This window comes from Ranitomeya imitator, chromosome 1, assembly GCF_032444005.1.
Source record: "Ranitomeya imitator isolate aRanImi1 chromosome 1, aRanImi1.pri, whole genome shotgun sequence".
NCBI classification, from domain to species: domain Eukaryota; kingdom Metazoa; phylum Chordata; class Amphibia; order Anura; family Dendrobatidae; genus Ranitomeya; species Ranitomeya imitator.
In genome coordinates this window covers 422199957-422222561 of record NC_091282.1, presented here as the reverse complement: position 1 = coordinate 422222561, position 22605 = coordinate 422199957, and the positions used below count along the sequence as shown (strand labels likewise).

The 22605-nt window shown below is 43.9% G+C and overlaps 1 protein-coding gene across 1 annotated transcript in view; it reads right to left on the bottom strand.

The window, feature by feature from the left end:
* The window catches only part of NMRK1 (nicotinamide riboside kinase 1), a 64717-nt gene that overhangs the window by 36064 nt on the left and 6048 nt on the right, over nucleotides 1-22605 (bottom strand). Inside the window, exons 2-5 of the mRNA XM_069763207.1 lie at nucleotides 9698-9751; nucleotides 8662-8752; nucleotides 6234-6282; nucleotides 2515-2668 (exon numbers count right to left, since the gene is read on the bottom strand). Coding sequence (XP_069619308.1) covers nucleotides 2515-2668; nucleotides 6234-6282; nucleotides 8662-8752; nucleotides 9698-9726 — 323 coding nt within the window. The 5' untranslated portion in view covers nucleotides 9727-9751. The remainder of the gene's footprint in view (nucleotides 1-2514; nucleotides 2669-6233; nucleotides 6283-8661; nucleotides 8753-9697; nucleotides 9752-22605) is intronic.

The window sequence follows — 22605 nt, the reverse complement described above, 5'->3', positions numbered from 1 at the left end:
ATATGTATGTGTTTTCACTTACTTCTCCGATGTGCACCTGATTTCTGCCTGCGCTGGACGGAATACACGTCAGAGGGGGGCGGTGCTTCTGCACTTATCTCACCTGGCGTTGTTCCATTCCAGTGTGGACCCGTAGAAGCGCCGGTGTAGGCGCGAAACGGCTGTTGTCCTCTCCCCGCTCACCTCTTGTATTTTGCTCCCCCGTGCCGTGAACACGGCTTCACCATTGCTTGAATAAAGGACATTATCTGCTTCACAGGATCGGTGAGTGTTGCCACGTCTTTCTTCATTCTTTTATTGATTAACAGAAATAAACACTTGAAATAGATCACTCTGTAATGACTATATAATATGAGTTTGACTTTTTGTAATAAAGAACTGAAATAAATGAAAATGCACAATTCCTTCCTGTATGGACTGTGTAGACAGTGCAACATGGTGTTGAGTTTATAGCTGTTGCAATGAATTGTAGCTGATGGGGTTGTCTCCAGTTGTGTAGCAGGAGTGCACCTCTCCTCAGCCTCCCAGCTTCCTGCTTGCCGAGGATGTGTGCTCCTGACTGACCATGTGGACCAAGGGTATCTTTGCGCTACCAGCTCATTCTGTCTGTTGCTTTGCCCCTGCACTCATCCACTGCTGCATAGACAAAGAAGCCAGTCAGATCTGGCTAGCTTCCAAATTCCATAGCAAAGAAATTGCAAGCATGGCGCTCCTTGCCTAGGAGACCAACCACTTCTCATTGATTCCAGAGGTAGCCTGTAACCCGGGCAATAAGCAGTAGACAATAAACCAGGTATTACTAGCCAGGAAAACTTACATATGTCACGCACGCGCCCAGACTGGTTGGCGCGGGCATACGGGGGTGTGGCCCCACTGGACCACAGACCAAACTTCCCTGGAAGGGGCGTAACTAAGTAGCTTCCTAGGTGTTCGCTGGAGCCTCTGATGGTGAGGTCAGACTTGTGCAATAGGAAGCTACCAGGTGCCACTCCAGGGTAATGTCTGGCTGTGGCTGCTGATCCCACTAAAGAACGGAGCGGGCACGGCTGGCACACTGGCTGACAGGCGGGCACGGCTGGGACACAGGCAGGCAGACGGGTACAACAGACACTGGCAGGCAGGCGGACACGACTGGCTCTCTGGTAGGCAGGCAGGTACGGCTGGAACATAGGAAGAACCGGTAGGGACCGGTCGGCAGGCAGGTATGTGAAACAGGTAGGAACCTGTTCAGACAGGAGGACTAAGTAACAAGTAGAGAAAGACCGCAAGAGCGGATGCAGAGCGAAAGCACAAGAGCTAGAACCAAGAACAGAAACGCAGGAGGCTGAGTACGAGTAGAAGGTGGAACTAAGAGAAGAGAAGGAGAAGGCAAAGCCAAGGATGGAGCCGCAAGAGGCGGAGCCAGGAGCAGAGACGCTGGAGGCAGAGCCAAGAGCTGAGACGCTGGAGGGGGAGCCAAGAGCGGAGACGCTGGAGGCGGAGCCAAGAGCGGAGACGCTGGAGGCGGAGCCAAGAGCGGAGATGCTGGAGGCGGAGCCAAGAGCGGAGACGCTGGAGGCGGAGCCAAGAGCGGAGATGCTGGAGGCGGAGCCAAGAGCAGAAACGCTGGAGGCGGAGCCAAGAGCGGAGACGCTGGAGGCGGAGCCAAGAGCGGAGATGCTGGAGGCAGAGCCAAGAGCAGAGACGCTGGAGGCGGAGCCAAGAGCGGAGATGCTGGAGGCGGAGCCAAGAGCGGAGATGCTGGAGGCGGAGCCAAGAGCAAAGCCACAGAGTGCGAAGCAAGGTCAGAGTGCAGAGCAGAGAGCAAAGCCACAGAGTGTAAAGCAAGGTCAGAGTGCAGAGCAAGGTTACAGAGAGCAGAGCTGAGGGAAAAGCTGAGAGACACAGAAGCACAGGTTGTGGTAGAATTGAGCAAAGAGAAGCAGAGCCACAGACAGTGGCGAACAGCGCAGAAAAAGTGGAATAGGACTAGACTAAGACAGAGTCAGGAACGAGACAAGACACAGAGACATAGACACAAGCCAGGGTATGATGCCCCTCTGGGTGGCAGACAAAGGCCAGGGTACGAAGCCCCGCTGGGTGGCTACACAAGACAGAGACCAGGGTACTAAGCCCCACTGGGTGGCTACACAGGACTCAGACCAGGGTACAACGCCCCCCTGGGTGGCAGACAAGAGAGTGTAACCGAGACAGGACCTGGCACCTCAGCAGCAAGAACTGACTGAGGGAGTAAGTTGCACAGGCCCAGACCACAGGGTGGAGCTTCACTATATACAGGAGGCCTCTTGGTAATTGGTCAGGAACTGATTAGACAGATGCACCTGATTCCTATAAGAACCAGAGAGTTCAGGCGCCGGCCCCCTATACACATAGCCATGAAGCATGCACAGAGCAGAGACACAGAACATGGAGCTGGCATGAAACAGAAACCACATCATGGCCTGGAGCAGTGGGTAAGATTGTGTGAGAGATGTGAGGCCATGCCGTGATGCCAGCAGAGTTGTTACAACATACTTGTAGTGGTAAAGAAGAAAGCCTTCAATTATCAAAAAGTGCACAGGTTTTTCATATTTTTCTTGTAATGTTTTTGGTTGTTTCTTTCCTTTATGCTGCATGGTCCATGAAAGTACATCTGACATCATTGCTTCCATTTCTAAGGCCTCGAGCACTACAAAGATAGTATATATTTGCGTTACTCATTAGAATTAGATTCTTATAAATATATTTGTATTATAGGATATAGGTGATTAAGGTCACAAAATAATCAAACCATTATGTCCGTAAGTTTTAATAAGTTTTAGCCACGGTTGTTATTGATCTTTTACGACTGTTGCCTAATTAGATTAAACATGGCCCCCAATACACAATGTACAACCAGTCACTCCTGGAGTGAAGCTTGTCTGTATATCTGTCTTTCTCCATTCTTGTCCACAATATTTTCATTCTTCTTTTGGCATGTCTCTCCTCGATAAAATTTTCATTTTTACATTGCCTGGGAGTGATAATTAGACACCGAAAAGAGGCTCATATTTAACTATTTTGGATGCCTACATACAGTGCTTTGCGAAAGTATTCGGCTCCCTGGAAATTTTCAACCTTTTCCCACATATCTTGCTTCAAACATAAAGATACCAAATGTAAATTTTTGGCGAAGAATCAACAACAAGTGGAACACAACTGTGAAGTTGAATGAAATTTATTGGCTATTTTAAATTTTTGTGGAAATTCAAAAACTGAAAAGTGGGGCGTGCAATATTATTCGGCCCCTTTACTTTCAGTGCAGCAAACTCACTCCGGAAGTTCATTGTGGAACTCTGAATGATCCAATGTTGTCCTAAATGCCTAATGATGATAAATATAATCCACCTGTGTGTAATCAAGTCTCCTTATAAATGCATCTGCTCTGTGATAGTCTCAGGGTTCTGTTTGAAGCACAGAGAGCATCATGAAGACCAAGGAACACAACAGGCAGATCCGTGATACTGTTGTGAAGACGTTTAAAGCCGGATTTGGATACAAAATGATTTCCAAAACCTTAAACATCCCAAGGAGCACTGTGCAAGTGATCATATTGAAATGGAAGGAGTATCATACCACAGCAAATCTACCAGGACCCGGCCGTCCCTCTAAACTTTCATCTCAAACAAGGAGAAGACTGATTAGAGATGCAGCCAAGAGGCCCATGATCACTCTGGATGAACTGCAGAGATCTACAGCTGAGGTGGGACCGTCTGTCTATAGGACAACAATCAGTCGTACACTGCACAAATCTGGTTTTTATGGAAGAGTGGCAAGAAGAAAGCCATTTCTCAAAGATATCCATAAACAGTGTCATTTAAAGTTTGCAACACGCCACCTGGGAGACACACCAAACATGTGGAAGAAGGTGCTCTGGTCAGATGAAACCAAAATTGAACTGTTTGGCGTAAAGGCAACACAGCTCATCACCCTGAACACACCATCCCCACTGTCAAACATGGTGGTGGCAGCATCATGATTTGGGCCTGCTTTTCTTCAGCAGGGACAGGGAAGATGGTTAAAGTTGATGGGAAGATGGATGGAGCCAAATACAGGACCATGCTTGAAGGAAACATTTTTGATTCGGTAAAAGACCTGAGACTGGGATGGAGATTTGTCTTCCAACAAGGCAATGATCCCAAACATAAAGCAAAATCTACAATGGAATGGTTCACAAGTAAACATATCCAATCGAGAATTTGTGGAAAAAGCTGAAAACTGCTGTTCACAAATGATCTCCATCAAACCTCACTGAGCTCGAGCTGTTTGCCAAGGAAGAATAGGCAAGAATTTCAGTCTCTCGATGTACTAAACTGATAGAGACATACCCCAAGCGACTTGCAGCTGTAATAGCAGCAAAAGATGGCGCAACAAAGTATTACTTTAAAGGGGCCGAATAATATTGCACGCCCCACTTTTCAGTTTTTGAATTTCCACAAAAATTTTAAATAACCAATACATTTCATTCAACTTCACAATTGTGTTCCACTTGTTGTTGATTCTTCACCAAAAATTTACATTTGGTATCCTTATGTTTGAAGCATGATGAAAAGTTCCAGGGAGCCGAATACTTTCGCAAGGCACTGTATTCTGTGCACCTACATTTTTGCTTATTTATGCTAATGTGTAATGTATGAATTAATGTTGCCATCTACTCTTTTAAGAGGTTATAGAAATATACAAGTGTTGGAACAGTTTGGATATTTTTGTCTCTACGTGCATCTAACGTTTAGAAAATTGTCATCCTATCGATTTTACTTAAGAGCTTCCAATGTAAATCATTAAGCCATAAACAACTAGAATCCTTATATTTATTTTCTAGCTGCTTAATCCTGAGACAGCTACAATATAAATATAATTGCACATCTTCATTTGAAGATCATTGCAGACCGAAACCTCAAAAGTATATATTTAACCCCTTCACCGCATTGGGTTTTTCCGTTTAAGAGTTTCCATTTTTTGCACCCCTTCTTCCCAGAGCCATAACTTTTTTATTTTTCCTTCAATGTGGCCATGTGAGGGCTTGCTTTTTTGCAGGACGAGTTTTATTTTGGAACAGCACCACTGATTTTACCATATCGTGCACTGGAAAACGGGAAAACAATTGTGGTGAAATTGCAAAAAACATGCAATTTCACAATTGTTTTTTGTTTTGCTTTTGTTGTTGCCATGTTCACTAAATTCTAAAAATGACCTTGCATTATGATTCTCCAAGGCATTACCAGTTTGTAGCTACCAAACATGTCTAGGTTCTTTTTTAAGTGGTGTAAAAAAAATCCACAGTTTCTAAAAAAATACAAATGATGGGTTGGCACAAGAACCAGAGGTCTCCTGCAAACCTCTATGGTTGTCATAGCCAGATTGCTATAAGCGCTGCCCGGTGGTCGGTGCTCATAGCAAGTGAGTAATTCTGCTACATACAGGTGATCTGATTATCGCCTGTATGTAGCAGAAACTATCGAGTAATGGCAGCTTCTAGTCTCCCATGGAGAATATTGGAGCATGCCAAAAGTGAAAAAAAAGTTTTTAAAAATATTTAAAAAAAAATATAAAAGTTCAAATCACCCCCCTTTCGCCCCATTCAAAATAAAAGAATTAAAAAAAAATCAAACATACATATATTTGGTATCGCCGCGTTCAGAATAGTCTGATCTATCAAGCTATAAAAAGAACTAATCTGATTGGTAGACGGCGTAGCGGAAAAAAAAAGGTCAAAATGCCAGAATTACATTTTTTTTTGTTTGCTACATCATTCCTTTAAAATGCAATAACGGGCAATCAAAATATCATATCTGCTCCAAAATGGTATCAATAAAAACATCAGCTTGGCACACAAAAAATAAGCCCTCACCCGACCTGAGATCATGAAAATTAGAGACGCTACAGGTATCGGAATATCACAAAGGTACCCAGAATATTTCGTTTGGTAGGATTAGAGCACTGCTGTTTACCCCTCTTATCACTGCTATTCTGCACCTCCAGCATATATGATGATCAGATCAGGGACATATGTTCTGTAGGTCTGATAATTAGCAGATCACATAGATCCTTTCTATATGATTATCACTATCAGCATTCTTACATAGATCAGAGCAATAATAATGACAGATAATCCAAACCTTTCTATGTATACACAGTATATAGGTCTATGTATGGATATGACAATTAAGCGTACTTCATTTATGAGCGCATATAGTGATAACACAAGTTCTTACCATCAAACTGTTTAAATCCTCTTTCATCTGTTGCAACTTCTTCCTCTGGCTAAACTCCAAATGATAAAAATGTAACAGTCACATAATGACATGTCCATAAAAAAAAGAGTAAGAATATAAAATTCTGAGAAAAAAAAGCCCAAACAGTATGATGAAGTTTAAATAAGTGCAAAGAAAAAAATTATTATTTTGAAAATGTTTTCTTTAGTAAACATATGAAAATTTTGTCTGTAAGAAGAGCGACAGCTTTTTCATAAAGGAGTAGGATTGCTTTCTACGCAGCCCCTGATTTAAAGGGACTCTGTCAGCACACAATGTCTGTTCAAAATAAATCCCACCGCTCGGTGCTTCTGGAGCGCCCCCAGACGCAGGGCCGCGGGTTACTCGGTACCGGTCCTCTCTGGCTCAGTTCTGGGGTTGTCACGGTGGCTGGACCCGGTCCGTGACCCTGCTAAGGGGCGTCCAATAAAAGGTGAAACAAGTCTGTCAAGGTTTCGTGACGCCACCTGTGGTATTCGGTCAGGGTGACCGACGCTGCTTGGGGTCCGCTGCGGTGATGGAATGGCAGCTGGATGGTATACCTTCCCCAGGTGAAGTACGTCCCCAGGGCTTCCCAGTAGTGTAGGTGACGATGGTGTGAGGTGCAGTCAATAACGAGGACACAGGGTTGCAGTCTCTTTACCTCTTTACTGGTGACTTCAGGGTCCTCAATCCAGAGCAGTTGTAGTTCTTTCTCGTTCTTTCTATTCTCCGTCCCCCAAGTTTGTTATGGCTAGGACGCACCCGTTTGACGGGTAGGCTCGGAGCTCTTCCGGGACCCTAGAGATGCCCCTCTCCACGGTTGCCCCCTATGTCTACTTAGGTGATGTAAGGTAGACAGCCAACCTATAATTAACTGTCCTGCGGTATTTGAAGTAAGGCATAAAGTCAGTTACTTCCTTGGTGTTCCGGGCACCGGCTACACGCCTCAGTAGGATGTTGCCGTTCTCCGGGAACGACTCCTACTTGCTCTCCTTTGTGCTTGATCTCATTTCTCACTGTCCACAATAACCTTCGCTTCGTGTCCTTTCTTTAGATGCCGCCGCAAGGTAGTGCAGGCGCGGCTCCGTAACGTTCTGCCTTGTCGCTAGGTACCTGCCAGGTTCCCACGCCTGACAGGGACCCCCCTGAATCTTCCCCGCAACACCCCCTGCCACGGGATGTTGCCTGGACAAAACCCAGTCAGCTTCTAACTAACTTCCTATCCAACCCGTAGTTTTACCAGTGTGAGGAGAGGCCTAATAAATAGAACCTTTTGTTCCCCCCTAGTGGCCGGAGTGTGAAGTGTACTGTGTGCTGGTGACACCTCGTCAGGTGAACTCCTTTAGTGCCATCAGACGTACCATCACTCCCCTTAGTGGCAGAGCGACATTACTGCAACGACCAGGTCTCTGGGGCGCTGCACTTCATGGTGGGGGCAATCATTTATATACACCTTCCCACCTGCTTGGTTTCCTTCTATCTCCTCCCTTCTCTGGTTTCATGAGGCCAGAGCTGTCAATCAAACAAGAGGGTGGTGGAGATAGAGAGAAAACAAGCAAATGGGAAGGTGTATATAAAAGACTGGTTCCACCATGACGCACAGAACTTGGTTTGAACAGTCATTCCGTCGCTTTAAAGCAGTTTTCCAAAAAAACAATATTCTTGGCCTATCCTTAGGGATAACCATCAATGTCAGATCTCACGGCAGCTGTCTATGAGAGGGTGAAGCCATACACCAAGGGCTAAATCCCCTCTATTGTTTACCGGGCGGGGGGCTATACTTTTAATAGTGGCTTTGACTGGTATTACAGCCTTCTTCTGTTGAAGTGACACAAATTTCAGACTAAAAAGTACACATTGGGATACACATTTTTTTGGATGGATTTTTTTGTTATTAAATAAACATATAATATAACAAAATACTCTGATGTTGTGTAATAAAGTCCAAAACATGTAGGTAAAGTTCATTAAAGGGGTATTCCCAAGGTTTGAAGTTCTTCGCTATCCATGAGAGAGGGGATAGCTTCCCGATTGCTGAAGCTCTTGCACTGAAATCTCCACTGATCCCATAAACAGGAGCTCTAAAGAGCCCCGTGTAAATAGAGCGGAGGTCAATCATGCACACTGCGGATTCCATTTGTTAATAAGACCGCTAGATACAGCGGAGCGGTGTGCTCAGCCGGTCGGCAGCAGTCCCATAATAATGAATGGAGAGGCAGCATGCATGATCGACCTCCGCTCCATTCACACTTCCCCAGCTCTCGAAATCGATAGACATCCCAGTCAGGTATAGGACCCCCAGCAATCAAGAAGTTATTCCCTATTCCATGGAGAGGGGATTGCTTCGAAACTTGAGAATTACCTTTTAGAGATTGTAATCCTCCAATATGGTTACTGTCATTGATACCTTGAAATAGTTATCCTGGCTGATCAGACTGCAGTTGGGAAGCGCTTTCAGAAGTTTATTGGCAAGTGTTGTTTTTCCACCATTTGTCACACTACCAAAATAAAAAGGTAATATGTCAAAATCCACATATATAATAATAATAATAATAATAATAATAATAATAATAATAACAACATTATGGATAAAACAATAAAGGGAAGCAGAGAACATGACTATCCAGATCTGTTACAGCTTTTCCCAAAAATGGGAAGAAGATTGCCTGGATACACTAAAACAATGTCCAGTCTCTGAAAGGAAACAATATTCCCAAGAAGAGCAATTGAAACACAATATATTAAAGAATCCCTCCCATGAATATTGTGTGTATATATGCATGTATATAATGTAGTGTGGTGTATTAATATACTCGCCTAGTGGTGCTCTCGCCGGTATCCTGTGTTATTGTGCTCTGCTTCTCAGTACCTTCTCCACTCTGCAGAATCTCTAGGTCACGCATAGCGCAGTGGCTTTTACAATGTAAGTCTATGTAGCATCAGGATGAGGTTCCATAGACTTACATTGTAAAAGAGACTTCCGGCTTCCGCCAGCTGGTCTGAATTGCAGTGACGTCACTGAAAAACTAAGCAGAACGGGGCTGGACACTAGAGAAGGAGCTGTCAATCAGGCTAGGTGGAGGAAGAGTGTGTGTAAACTTTAAAAATTAAGATTATACAGCCATTCTATCATGGATTTTCATAGTAAGTACACCAGCCTCATCGTATCCTCCATATGTACCGTATATTACTGAATATAATAATCTGATTGTGGCTGACTGAAATATATGGAAGAACAGACAGTTCTAACATGAGCTGTATAAATATGTTTGTGTCGATTATATATAATGCACGTGCCCTATGATAGACCCTGACCCTGCAGTATCTGGTGGCTCCATGCAGAAAGGAGAGTCAACCTTATGACACTGGCAAGATGTAGCGGTGATTAAGGATCCACATTTATAGTATAGTATAATCTGCTATGTTATTGTAAGAACACTTACCCACCAATTCCAACAATGAACGTTTTCATGGCCTGCCCTTCTTTGTTTCTACTTCTGTGTTAAAACAATGCAAGAAGGTATTATATTTTACAGACAGTTTAAAACATCAGAAAATAGTATGTTAAATATCATATTCAGAAATGTCACTTTCTGTTAAATAAAAGTCAATAAGAACTCATTAAAAATAAACTTTTTTAAATAATCTAACACCAGGGGTGGTGCAAAGGTCACCCCAATCCAAAAATAGAAAAGTAACACTACAGATAACACAGTTCTACCTCTCAGCATACAAATAATGTTGTAGATGATACCTGCAGTCCTATGCATAACTATGGACACCATTTGCAATGATACTGTCACATGGTAACATTGTGCTGCTTGATAGATGAAGTGTCATGATCTGCCAGGGTACTGTCGAGTCTCCTGTAGTCCTGCAGCTCCTGAACCCAGTCCTGAATCCAACAATTTTCTCATGTCTTGTGACATTTCTTTTCCATGTGGTGCCATTGCTAACAGCATGGAAAACGGAAGATGTCACGCAGTTCTATCAGCTGATAAAATGCAGCAACAGGTGGGACCCAGCAACACCCATCTATTATTTGGAGAAGTCTGGCCAAAAGTGGGTCCTCATTGAAGAATTTTGACCAAATACTATGACTTTGATAAGGAAAGAATGGAAAGTTACTAAACTATGCATGAAAATGTAGAAACAGAGTGCAGAAAAATGGAAGCAGGTGTTTAGGACTGATGAGTCAAAATTTAAGTATCTATGAATTTTTGCACCTTTCTTTCTTCATGTGTTCAATACTTTTTCCCTTTGTCATCGGTCACTATTACACATAACTTAATTTATGGACATTTCACCATAAACCTGCCGCAAGCAGGTACTCCCCACAAGATTTCAGATAAAGGAGTGAAAGGAATTATCAGAAAAGTTGTCCAAGAACCAAGGACCACCAGAGGAGAGATACAGAAAGATATAGAATCAGCAGGTACAATTGTTTCAGAGAAAACTATAAGGAATGCACTCAACCTGCATAGCCTGCATGGACACTCACCATGAAAAACTCAAATGCTGAACAAAAAGCATGTTCAAGGGCATTTAAAGTTTGCTCAACATTTAGACCAGCCTGTGAAATACTGAGAGAATATAGTCTGGTCAGATGAGACCAGAATTTAAGTTTTTGGATGCCATAATACACTCCATGTTTGGAGGCCAAAAGGCACTGCATATCACCCCAAAAAAACCATACCAACAGTGAAGTTTTGAAGTTGGAACATCATATTGTGGGCCTGTTTTTTTCAGCACACTGCACTGGCAAATTTCATTTAATTGAAGGAAGGATAAATTGACAGATGTCCCGAGACATTCTTCATAAAAATCTGCTGCCATCTACCATGATAATGAAGATGAAACAAGAGTGAACATTTGAACAAGACCATAATCCCAAACACACAGCCAAGGAAACTATTAATTGGTTTCAGAGAAAGAAAATAAAGCTGCTAAAATGGCCCAGCCAATCACCTGACCTGAATCCAAGCGAAATGTATGGAAGGAATTAAAGTTCAGAGTCCATAGAAGTAGCCCACAGAGCCTTCAGGATTTGAAGAGTGTTTGTGTGGAAGGATGGGCCAAAATCACACCTGAGAAATGCATACAACTAGGTGTCTTGAAGCTGTCATCACCAACAAAGGCTTTTGTACAAAGTATTACTGAAATTTAATTAAGCGTATTCAATACTTTTTCCCTGTGTCATTTCTCATTATTACACATAACTTCATTTATGGACATCTATGGTTTGGTTAATCGCACCTTTAGAAACATATTTACTTAGAAAATTGGTTATGTGTTCAATATTTCAAAAAACAAAAAATCTTATTACATGATTGTTAAATAATTAAATTGAATTTTATTGCATGAAATAAGTATTTGGTCAACCATCTACCAGCAAGAATCCTGGCTCTCACACACATTTACATTTTTCTTTAAGAAGTCCTCCTACTCTGCAGTCATTACCTGTATTTAATTGCACCTGTTTCAACTCGTTACCTGTATAAAGTACACCAGTCCACACATTCAATCGGTCACACTCAAACCTCTCCACCATGGCTAAGACCAAAGGAAAAAAATGGTAGATCTGCACAAGGCTGGGATGGGCTACAGGACAATAGGCAAGCAGCTTGATGAGATGGCAACAACTGTTGGCACAGTTATTAGAAAATGGAAGAAACACAAGATGACTCTCAATCTTCCTTGGCCTGGGACTCCATGTGATCTCACCTTGTGGGGTAAGGATTCTTCAGAGAAAAGTCAGCAATTGGCCCAGAACTACAGGGGAGGACCTGGTCAATGACCTGAAGAGAGCTTTGACCAGTCTCAAACATTATCATTAGTAACACACTATGCCGTCATGTCTTAAAATCTTGCAGGGCACACAAGGTACCCCTGCTAATGCCAGCACATATCCAGGCCCATTTGAAGTTCGCAAATAGCTATCTGGATGATCCAGAGGCAGCATGGGAGAATGTCATGTGGTCAGATGATGCCAAAATATTTTTTTGGTATCAACTCCACTCACCATATTTGGAGGAAGAAGAAGGATGAGTACAACCCCAAGAACATCGTCCCAACCGTTAAGCATGGTGGGGGGGGAAACATCATACTTTAGGGGTGCTTTTCTGCAAAGGGGACAGGAGGACTGCACAATATTGAAGGGAGGATAGATGGGGTCATATATCGCAAGATTTTGGCCAACAACCTCCTTCCCTCAGTAAGATCATTGAAGATGAGTTGTGACTGGGTCTTCCAGCATGACAGTGACCCCAAAGAAACAGCCATCGCAACTAAGAAGTTGCACCGTAAGAAGCATTTCAAGGTCCTGGAGTGGCCTAGCCAGTCTCCAGGCCTGAACCTAATAGAAAATCTTTGGAGGGAGCTGAAACTCAATGTTGCCCAGCGACAGCCCTGAAACCTGCAAGATCTGGAGAACATCTGCAAGGAGGAGTGGGACAAAATCCCTGCTACAGTGTGTGCAAACTTGATCAAGAACAACAGAAAACGTCTGATCGCTGTAAGTGCAGACAAAGGTTTCTGTACCAAATATTAAGTTCTGTTTTTCTATTGTATCAAATACCTATTTCATGCAATAAAATGCAAATTAATTACGTTAAAATCATACAATGTGATTTTCTGATTTTTTTTTAAGATTCTGACTCTTGCTGTTGAAGTGTACCTACGATAAAAATTACAGACCTCTCCATTCGTTGTAGGCTTGAAAACGTGCAAAATCGTCAGTGTATCAAATACCGTATTTGTCTCACTGTATGTACCTTAAGTGGGCAGGAAAAATATACATATATCCTGTATTTGGATATAAAGAGATAGGTACTGTGTATGTGGTGGAAAAAATACTTATTTCACCCATTGTACATCTACTATATAATTGTCTTAGGTTCACTTCCGTTTGTCTGTCCTTCTGTCTGACATGGTTATTCATTCGCTAATTGGTCTCGCCAGCTGCCTGTCATGGTTGCCGCACCCAATCAGCGACGGGCACAGTCCAGAAGAAAATGGCCGCACCTTACTCCCCGCAGTCAGTGCCTGTCGCCCGCATACTCCCCTCCGGTCACCGCTAACACAGGGTTAATGCCGGTGGTAACAGACTGCGTTATGCCGCGGGTAACGCACTCCGTTACCGCTGCTATTAACCCTTTGTCCCCCCAACTTTTACTGTTGACGCTGCCTATGCGGCATCAATAGTAAAAAATTTAATGTTAAAAATAATAATTAAAAAAAACCTGCTATACTCACCCTCCGTAGTCGCTTGCGCCGGCCGCCATCTTCCGTTGCAGGTTCTGCTGGCAAAGATGGTATGGGAGAAGGACCTGCCATGATGTCACGGTCATGTGACCGCGACGTCATCACAGGCCCCATGCGCCTGTGCGAGAAGGACCTGCCATGACGTCACGGTCATGTGGCCGCGACGTCATCACAGGCCCTGCGCTCATACGAACCCTGGGACTGGAAGCTGCCGTGGACTACAAGGGGCCCTCGGAAAGGTGAGTATATGTTTATTTTTTAACCTGTGACAAACCTGGCTGGGCAATATACTACGTAGCTGGGCAATATACTACGTGACTGGCCAATATACTACATGGCTCTGTGCTGTATACTACTTCGCTGTGCAATATACTACGTGGCTCTGTGCTGTATACTACGTCACTGGGCAACATACTACGTAACTGGGCAATATACTACGTAACTGGCCAATATACTACGTGGCTCTGTGCTGTATACTATGTCGCTGTGCAATATACTACGTGGCTCTGTGCTGTATACTATGTCACTTGGCAATATACTATGTAACTGGGCAATATACTACGTGGCTCTGTGTTGTATACTACGTCACTGGGCAATATACTACGTCACTGGGCAATATACTACGTGGCTGTGCAATATACTACGTCACTAGGCAATATACTACTTAACTGGGCAATATACTACGTGGCTGCGCAATATACTACGTGACTGGGCAATATACTACGTGGCTGGGCAATATACTACGTGGCTGGGCAATATACTATGTCGCTGTGCAATTTACTACGTGGCTGGGCAATATACTACGTCACTGGGCAATATGCTACGTGGCTGGGCAATATACTACGTCACTGGGCAATAAACTACGTGGTTGGGCAATATACTACGTGGCTGGGCAATATACTACGTGACTGGGCAATATTCTACGTGACTGTGCAATATACTACGTGGCTGGGCAATATACTACGTGGCTGGGCAATATACTACGTTGCTGGGCAATATACTACGTGACTGGGCAATATACTATGTGGCTGAGCAATATACTACGTGACTGGGCAATATACTACGTAACTGGCCATTATACTACATGGCTCTGTGCTGTATACTACATCATTGTGCAATATACTACGTGGCTCTGTGCTGTATACTATGTCACTGGGCAATATACTACGTAACTGGGCAATATACTACATTGCTCTGTGTTGTATACTACGTCACTGGGCAATATACTACGTCACTGGGCAATATACTACGTGACTGCGCAATATACTATGTCACTAGGCAATATACTACTTAACTGGGCAATATACTACGTGGCTGGGCAATATACTACGTAACTGGGCAATATGCTACGTGGCTGGGCAATATTCTACGTCACTGGGCAATATATCATGTTGTTGGGCAATATACTATGTGGCTGGGCAATATACTACGTGGCTGGACAATATATTACGTGGCTGGGCAATATACTACGTGGCTGGGCAATATACTACGTGGCTGGACAATATACTACGTGACTGGGCAATATACTACGTGGCTGGGCAATATACTACGTGATTGGGCAATATACTACGTGGCTGGGCAATATACTACGTGGCTGGGCAATATACTACGTGACTGGGCAATATACTACGTGGCTGGGCAATATACTACGTGGCTGGGCAATATAATACGTGGGCTGTGCAATATACTACGTGGACATGCATATTCTAGAATACCCGATGCGTTAGAATCGGGCCACCATCTAGTACAGTATATAATCTTTAATCTGTCATGCTGCGCACCATGCATAAAGGAGAACATGTGAGCTGTTTACTAATCTACTCAGCTCATCAATTAAATGTACCGTAATAGCCTCTGTGCACATCCCATAGGGAATATTCCTTCATTAATAATGAAATAAAAAAAGATTTAAAAAAATGTTCTACTGAGAAAACATAACATACATTTATCAACATGAGAAGGATTACTACAACCCCTGGCAAAAATTATGCAATCACCGGCCTTGGAGGATGTTCATTCAGTTGTTTAATTTTGTAGAAAAAAAGCAGCTCACAGACATGGCACAAAACTAAAGTCATTTTAAATGGCAACTTTCTGGCTTTAAGAAACACTAAAAGAAATCAAGAACAAAAAATGTGCCAGTCAGTAATGGTTAATTTTTTTAACCAAGCATAGGGAAAAAATTATGGAATCACTCAATTCTGAGTAAAAATTATGGAATCATGAAAACCAAGCAAACAAAAAAAAAACACTCCAAAACATCAGTAGTATTTTGTTGCACCACCTCTGGCTTTTATAACAGCTAGCAGTCTCTGGGGCATGGACTTAATGAGTGTCAGACAGTACTCTTCATCAATCAGGCTCCAACTTTCTCTGATTGCTGTTTCCAGATCAGCTTTGCAGGTTGGAGCCTTGTCATGGACCATTTTCTTCAACTTCCACCAAAGATTTTCAATTGGATTGAGATCCGGACTATTTGCAGGCCATGACATTGACCTTATGTGTCTTTTTTCAAGGAATCTTTTTACAGTTTTTGCTCTATGGCAGGATGCATTATCAACTTGAAAAATGATTTCATTATCCCCAAACATCCTTTCAATTGATGGGATAAGAAAAGTGTCCAAAATATCAACATAAACTTGTGCATTTATTGAAGATGTAATGACAGCCATCTCCCCTGGGCCTTTACCCGACATGCAGTCCCATATCATCAATGACTGTGGAAATTTGCATGTTCTCTTCAGGCAGTCATCTTTATAATTATCATTGGAACGGCACCAAACAAAGGTTCCAGCATCATCACCTTGCCCAATACAGATTCATGATTCATCACTGAATATGACTTTCATCCAGTCATCCACAGGCCACGATAGCTTTTCCTTAGTCAGTTGTAGCCTTATTTTTTTCTGTTTAGGTATTAATGATGGCTTTTGTTTAGCTTTTCTGTATGTAAATCCCATTTTCTTTAGGCGGCTTCTTACAGTTCGGTCACAGACGTTGACTCCAGTTTCCACCCATTCGTTCCTCATTTGTTTTGTTGTGCATTTCCTGTTTTGGAGACATATTGCTTTAAGTTTCCAGTCTTGATGCTTTGATGTCTTCCTTGGTCTACCAGTATGTTTGCCTTTAACAACCTTCCCATGTTGTTTGTATTTGGTCCAGATTTTAGACACAGCTGACTGTAAACAACAAACATCTTTTGCAACATTGTATGATGATTTACCCTCTTTTAAGAGTTTGATAATCCTCTCCTTTGTTTCAATTGACATCTCTCGTGTTGGAGCCATGATTCATGTCAGTCCACTTGGTGCAACAGCTCTACAAGGTGTGATCACTGCTTTTTAGATGCAGACTAAATTTTATTTAAAATGTTATTTTTGGGTTTGAAAATTTACAGGGGGATTCCACAGTACCAGTCTCAGCGAGACGCTGGGAGCGACGTCTCCGCTGAGCAGGCTCCACTGCGGCCGATGCAGAATGGGAGACCGCAGCAGACACGGATCGAGATCCCCCTGTGCAGCAGAGGAAACTCGACTCCTAACATTACCCCCTTCCTAGGGTCCCCCCTCCTTGAGCCTCGCTACGCTCAAAAGCTGCAATGAGCAGCGGAGCCCGAATGTGCTCCACAGGCTCCCAGGTTCTATCCTCTGGGCCGTGACCCTTCCAGTCCACCAGATAAAATTTCTTGCCACGTACCACCTTGCACCCCACGATAGCATTCACCTCAAACTCATCCATGGATGAACCCGATGTCCCGGCAGATGACTGTTGTGAATTCTGTGGCTGAATTCACTCCTGTGGTCACAAGTGGTACTGCAGCTTCTGAGCTTCCTTCCTCAGGTGTTCTGGTGAGCTCGTTAACTGCTTCGTTACTTAACTCCGCCTGATGCTGCTATCCCTGCTCCTTGTCAATGTTCCAGTGTTGGATCTGAGCTTCTCCTGATTGTTCCTGTGACCTGCTGCTCTGTATAGCTTAGTGCTTTTTTTGCTATTTTGTTGCTTTTTTTCTGTCCAGCTTGTCTTTTGTTTTGCTGGTAGCTCTGAGAAGCAAAGGGTGTACTGCCGTGCCGTTAGTTCGGCACGGTGGGTCTTTTTTGCCCCCTTTGCGTGGTTTTTGCTTTAGGGTTTTTTGTAGACTGCAAAGTTCGCTTTACTATCCTCGCTCTGTCTAAGATTATCGGGCCCCACTTTGCTGAATCTATTTCATCCCTACGTTTTGTCTTTTCATCTTACTCACAGTCATTATATGTGGGGGGCTGCCTTTTCCTTTGGGGTATTTCTCTGGGGGCAAGTCAGGCCTATTTTTCTATCTTCAGGCTAGCTAGTTTCTTAGGCTGTGCCGAGTTGCATAGGTAGTTGCTAGGCGCAATCCACAGCCGCTATTAGTTGTGTTTAGGATAGGATCAGGTGTGCAGTCTACAGAGTTTCCACGTCTCAGAGCTCGTTCTTTTGTTTATGGGTATTTGTCAGATCACTGTGTGCGCTCGGATCGCTAGGCACACTGTGTCTCTGGATTGCCTTCATTACACCTTTCATTAGCAGACATAACAGTACAAGGAGCCAAACTAATGATTCTCAATAGAGGGAAAGAAAAAGTTCTGACATCATTTTTTTTTTTTCTGCTCTGTGTTCATTTTTTTTCCCCCTAGACATTTGGGTGATTCTGGACACAGGTGTGGACATGGATATTCAGGGTCTGTGCTCTTCAATGGATAATCTCGTTATAAATGTACAAAATATTCAAGATGCTATTGATCGGAAATCTATGTTAGAACCAAGAATTCCTATTCCTGATTTGTTTTTTGGAGATAGAACTAAGTTTCTAAGTTTCAAAAATAATTGTAAGCTATTTCTGGCCTTGAAACCTCATTCTTCTGGTAATCCTATTCAACAGGTTTTGATTATTATTTCTTTTTTGCGCTGCGACCCTCAAGACTGGGCATTTTCTCTTGCGCCAGGAGACCCTGTATTGAGTAGTGTCGATGCGTTTTTCCTGGCGCTCGGATTACTGTACGATGAGCCTAATTCAGTGGATCAGGCTGAGAAAAATTTGCTGGCTTTGTGCCAGGGTCAGGATGATATAGAAGTATATTGTCAGAAATTTAGGAAATGGTCAGTACTCACTCAGTGGAATGAATCTGCGCTGGCAGCTTTGTTCAGAAAGGGTCTCTCTGAGGCTCTTAAGGATGTCATGGTGGGATTTCCTAGGCCTGCTGGTTTGAATGAGTCTTTGTCTTTGGCCATTCAAATCGGTCGACGCTTGCGCGAGCGTAAATCTGTGCACCATTTGGCGGTATTGCCTGAGGTTAAACCTGAGCCTATGCAGTGCGATAGGACTATGACCAGAGTTGAACGGCAGGAATACAGACGTCTGAATGGGCTGTGTTTCTACTGTGGTGATTCCACTCATGCTATTTCTGATTGTCCTAAGCGCACTAAGCGGTCCGCTAGGTCTGCCGTCATTGGTACTGTACAGTCCAAATTCCTTCTGTCCATTACCCTGATATGCTCTTTGTCGTCGTTTTCTGTCATGGCGTTTGTGGATTCAGGCGCTGCCCTGAATCTGATGGATTTGGATTATGCTAAACGTTGTGGGTTTTTCTTGGAGCCTTTGCGGTGTCCTATTCCATTGAGAGGAATTGATGCTACACCTTTGGCCAAGAATAAACCTCAGTACTGGGCCCAGCTGACCATGTGCATGGCTCCTGCACATCAGGAAGTTATTCGCTTTCTGGTGCTACATAATCTGCATGATGTGGTCGTGTTGGGGTTGCCATGGCTACAAACCCATAATCCAGTATTGGATTGGAATTCCATGTCGGTATCCAGCTGGGGTTGTCAGGGGGTACATGGTGATGTTCCATTTTTGTCGATTTCGTCATCCACCCCTTCTGAGGTCCCAGAGTTCTTGTCTGATTATCAGGATGTATTTGAAGAGCCCAAGTCCGATGCCCTACCTCCGCATAGGGATTGTGATTGTGCTATCAATTTGATTCCTGGTAGTAAATTCCCTAAAGGTCGATTATTTAATTTATCCGTGCCCGAACACGCCGCTATGCGCAGTTATGTGAAGGAATCCCTGGAGAAGGGACATATTCGCCCATCATCATCACCACTGGGAGCAGGGTTCTTCTTTGTAGCCAAGAAGGATGGTTCGCTGAGACCGTGTATTGATTACCGCCTTCTTAATAAGATCACTGTTAAATTTCAGTATCCCTTGCCATTGTTATCTGACTTGTTTGCTCGGATTAAGGGGGCTAGTTGGTTCACTAAGATAGATCTTCGTGGTGCGTATAATCTGGTGAGAATCAGGCAAGGAGATGAATGGAAAACTGCATTCAATACGCCCGAGGGTCATTTTGAGTATCTAGTGATGCCGTTCGGACTTGCCAATGCTCCATCTGTGTTTCAGTCTTTTATGCATGACATCTTTCGTGAGTATCTGGATAAATTCCTGATTGTTTACTTGGATGACATTTTGATCTTCTCAGATGATTGGGAGTCTCATGTGAAGCAGGTCAGAATGTTTTTTCAGGTCCTGCGTGCTAATTCTTTGTTTGTGAAGGGATCAAAGTGTCTCTTCGGTGTGCAGAAAGTTTCATTTTTGGGGTTCATCTTTACCCCTTCTACTATCGAGATGGATCCAGTTAAGGTCCAAGCCATCCAGGATTGGATTCAGCCGACATCTCTGAAAAGTCTGCAAAAGTTCCTGGGCTTTGCTAATTTTTATCGTCGCTTCATCTGTAATTTTTCTAGCATTGCCAAACCATTGACCGATTTGACCAAGAAGGGTGCTGATTTGGTTAATTGGTCTTCTGCTGCTGTGGAAGCTTTTCAGGAGTTGAAGCGTCGTTTTTGTTCTGCCCCTGTGTTGTGTCAGCCAGATGTTTCTCTTCCGTTCCAGGTCGAGGTTGATGCTTCTGAGATTGGAGCAGGGGCGGTTTTGTCACAGAGAGGTTCTGATTGCTCAGTGATGAAACCATGTGCTTTCTTTTCCAGGAAGTTTTCGCCCGCTGAGCGTAATTATGATGTGGGCAACCGAGAGTTGCTGGCCATGAAGTGGGCATTCGAGGAATGGCGCCATTGGCTTGAAGGAGCCAAGCATCGCGTGGTGGTATTGACTGATCATAAGAACTTGACTTATCTCGAGTCTGCCAAGCGCTTGAATCCTAGACAGGCCCGTTGGTCGTTATTTTTTGCCCGCTTCGACTTTGTGATTTCGTACCTTCCGGGCTCTAAAAATGTGAAGGCGGATGCTCTGTCTAGGAGTTTTGTGCCCGACTCTCCGGGTTTATCTGAGCCAGCGGGTATCCTCAAGGAAGGAGTCATTGTGTCTGCCATCTCCCCTGATTTGCGGCGGGTGCTGCAAAAATTTCAGGCGAATAAACCTGATCGTTGTCCAGCGGAGAAACTGTTCGTCCCTGATAGGTGGACTAATAAACTTATCTCTGAACTTCATTGTTCGGTGTTGGCTGGTCATCCTGGAATCTTTGGTACCAGAGAGTTAGTGGCTAGATCCTTCTGGTGGCCATCTCTGTCACGGGATGTACGTACTTTTGTGCAGTCCTGTGGGATTTGTGCTAGGGCTAAGCCCTGCTGTTCTCGTGCCAGTGGGTTGCTTTTGCCCTTGCCGGTCCCAAAGAGGCCTTGGACACATATTTCGATGGATTTCATTTCTGACCTTCCCGTTTCTCAAAAGATGTCAGTCATTTGGGTGGTCTGTGATCGCTTTTCTAAAATGGTCCATCTGATGCCCTTGGCTAAATTGCCTTCCTCCTCTGATTTGGTACCTTTGTTCTTTCAGCATGTGGTTCGGTTGCATGGCATTCCTGAGAATATTGTTTCTGACAGAGGTTCCCAGTTTGTTTCAAGGTTTTGGCGAGCCTTTTGTGGTAGGATGGGCATTGACCTATCCTTTTCCTCGGCTTTCCATCCTCAGACTAATGGCCAGACCGAACGAACCAATCAGACCTTGGAAACATATCTGAGATGTTTTGTTTCTGCTGACCAGGATGATTGGGTGTCCTTTTTGCCGTTGGCTGAGTTCGCCCTTAATAATCGGGCCAGCTCGGCTACCTTGATTTCTCCATTTTTTTGCAATTCTGGGTTCCATCCTCGTTTCTCTTCAGGACAGGTTGAGTCTTCGGACTGTCCTGGTGTGGATTCTGTGGTGGACAGGTTGCAGCAGATCTGGATTCAGGTAGTGGACAATTTGACCTTGTCCCAGGAAAAGGCTCAACTTTTCGCTAATCGCAGACGCCGTGTGGGTCCCCGACTTCGTGTTGGGGATCTGGTTTGGTTATCTTCTCGTCATATTCCTATGAAGGTTTCCTCTCCTAAATTTAAACCTCGTTTTATTGGTCCATATAGGATTTCTGAGGTTCTCAATCCTGTGTCTTTTCGTTTGACCCTCCCAGACTCCTTTTCCATACATAATGTATTCCATAGGTCGTTGTTGCGGAGATACGTGGCACCTATGGTTCCATCTGTTGAGCCTCCTGCCCTGCTTTTCGTGTAGGGGGAATTGGAGTATATTGTGGAGAAGATTTTGGATTCTCGTGTTTCTAGACGGAAACTCCAGTATCTGGTTAAATGGAAGGGTTATGCTCAGGAAGATAATTCCTGGGTTTTTGCCTCTGATGTTCATGCTCCCGATCTTGTTCGTGCCTTTCATGCGGCTCATCCTGGTCGGCCTGGGGGCTCTGGTGAGGGTTCGGTGACCCCTCCTCAAGGGGGGGGTACTGTTGTGAATTCTGTGGCTGAATTCACTCCTGTGGTCACAAGTGGTACTGCAGCTTCTGAGCTTCCTTCCTCAGGTGTTCTGGTGAGCTCGTTAACTGCTTCGTTACTTAACTCCGCCTGATGCTGCTATCCCTGCTCCTTGTCAATGTTCCAGTGTTGGATCTGAGCTTCTCCTGATTGTTCCTGTGACCTGCTGCTCTGTATAGCTTAGTGCTTTTTTTGCTATTTTGTTGCTTTTTTTCTGTCCAGCTTGTCTTTTGTTTTGCTGGTAGCTCTGAGAAGCAAAGGGTGTACCGCCGTGCCGTTAGTTCGGCACGGTGGGTCTTTTTTGCCCCCTTTGCGTGGT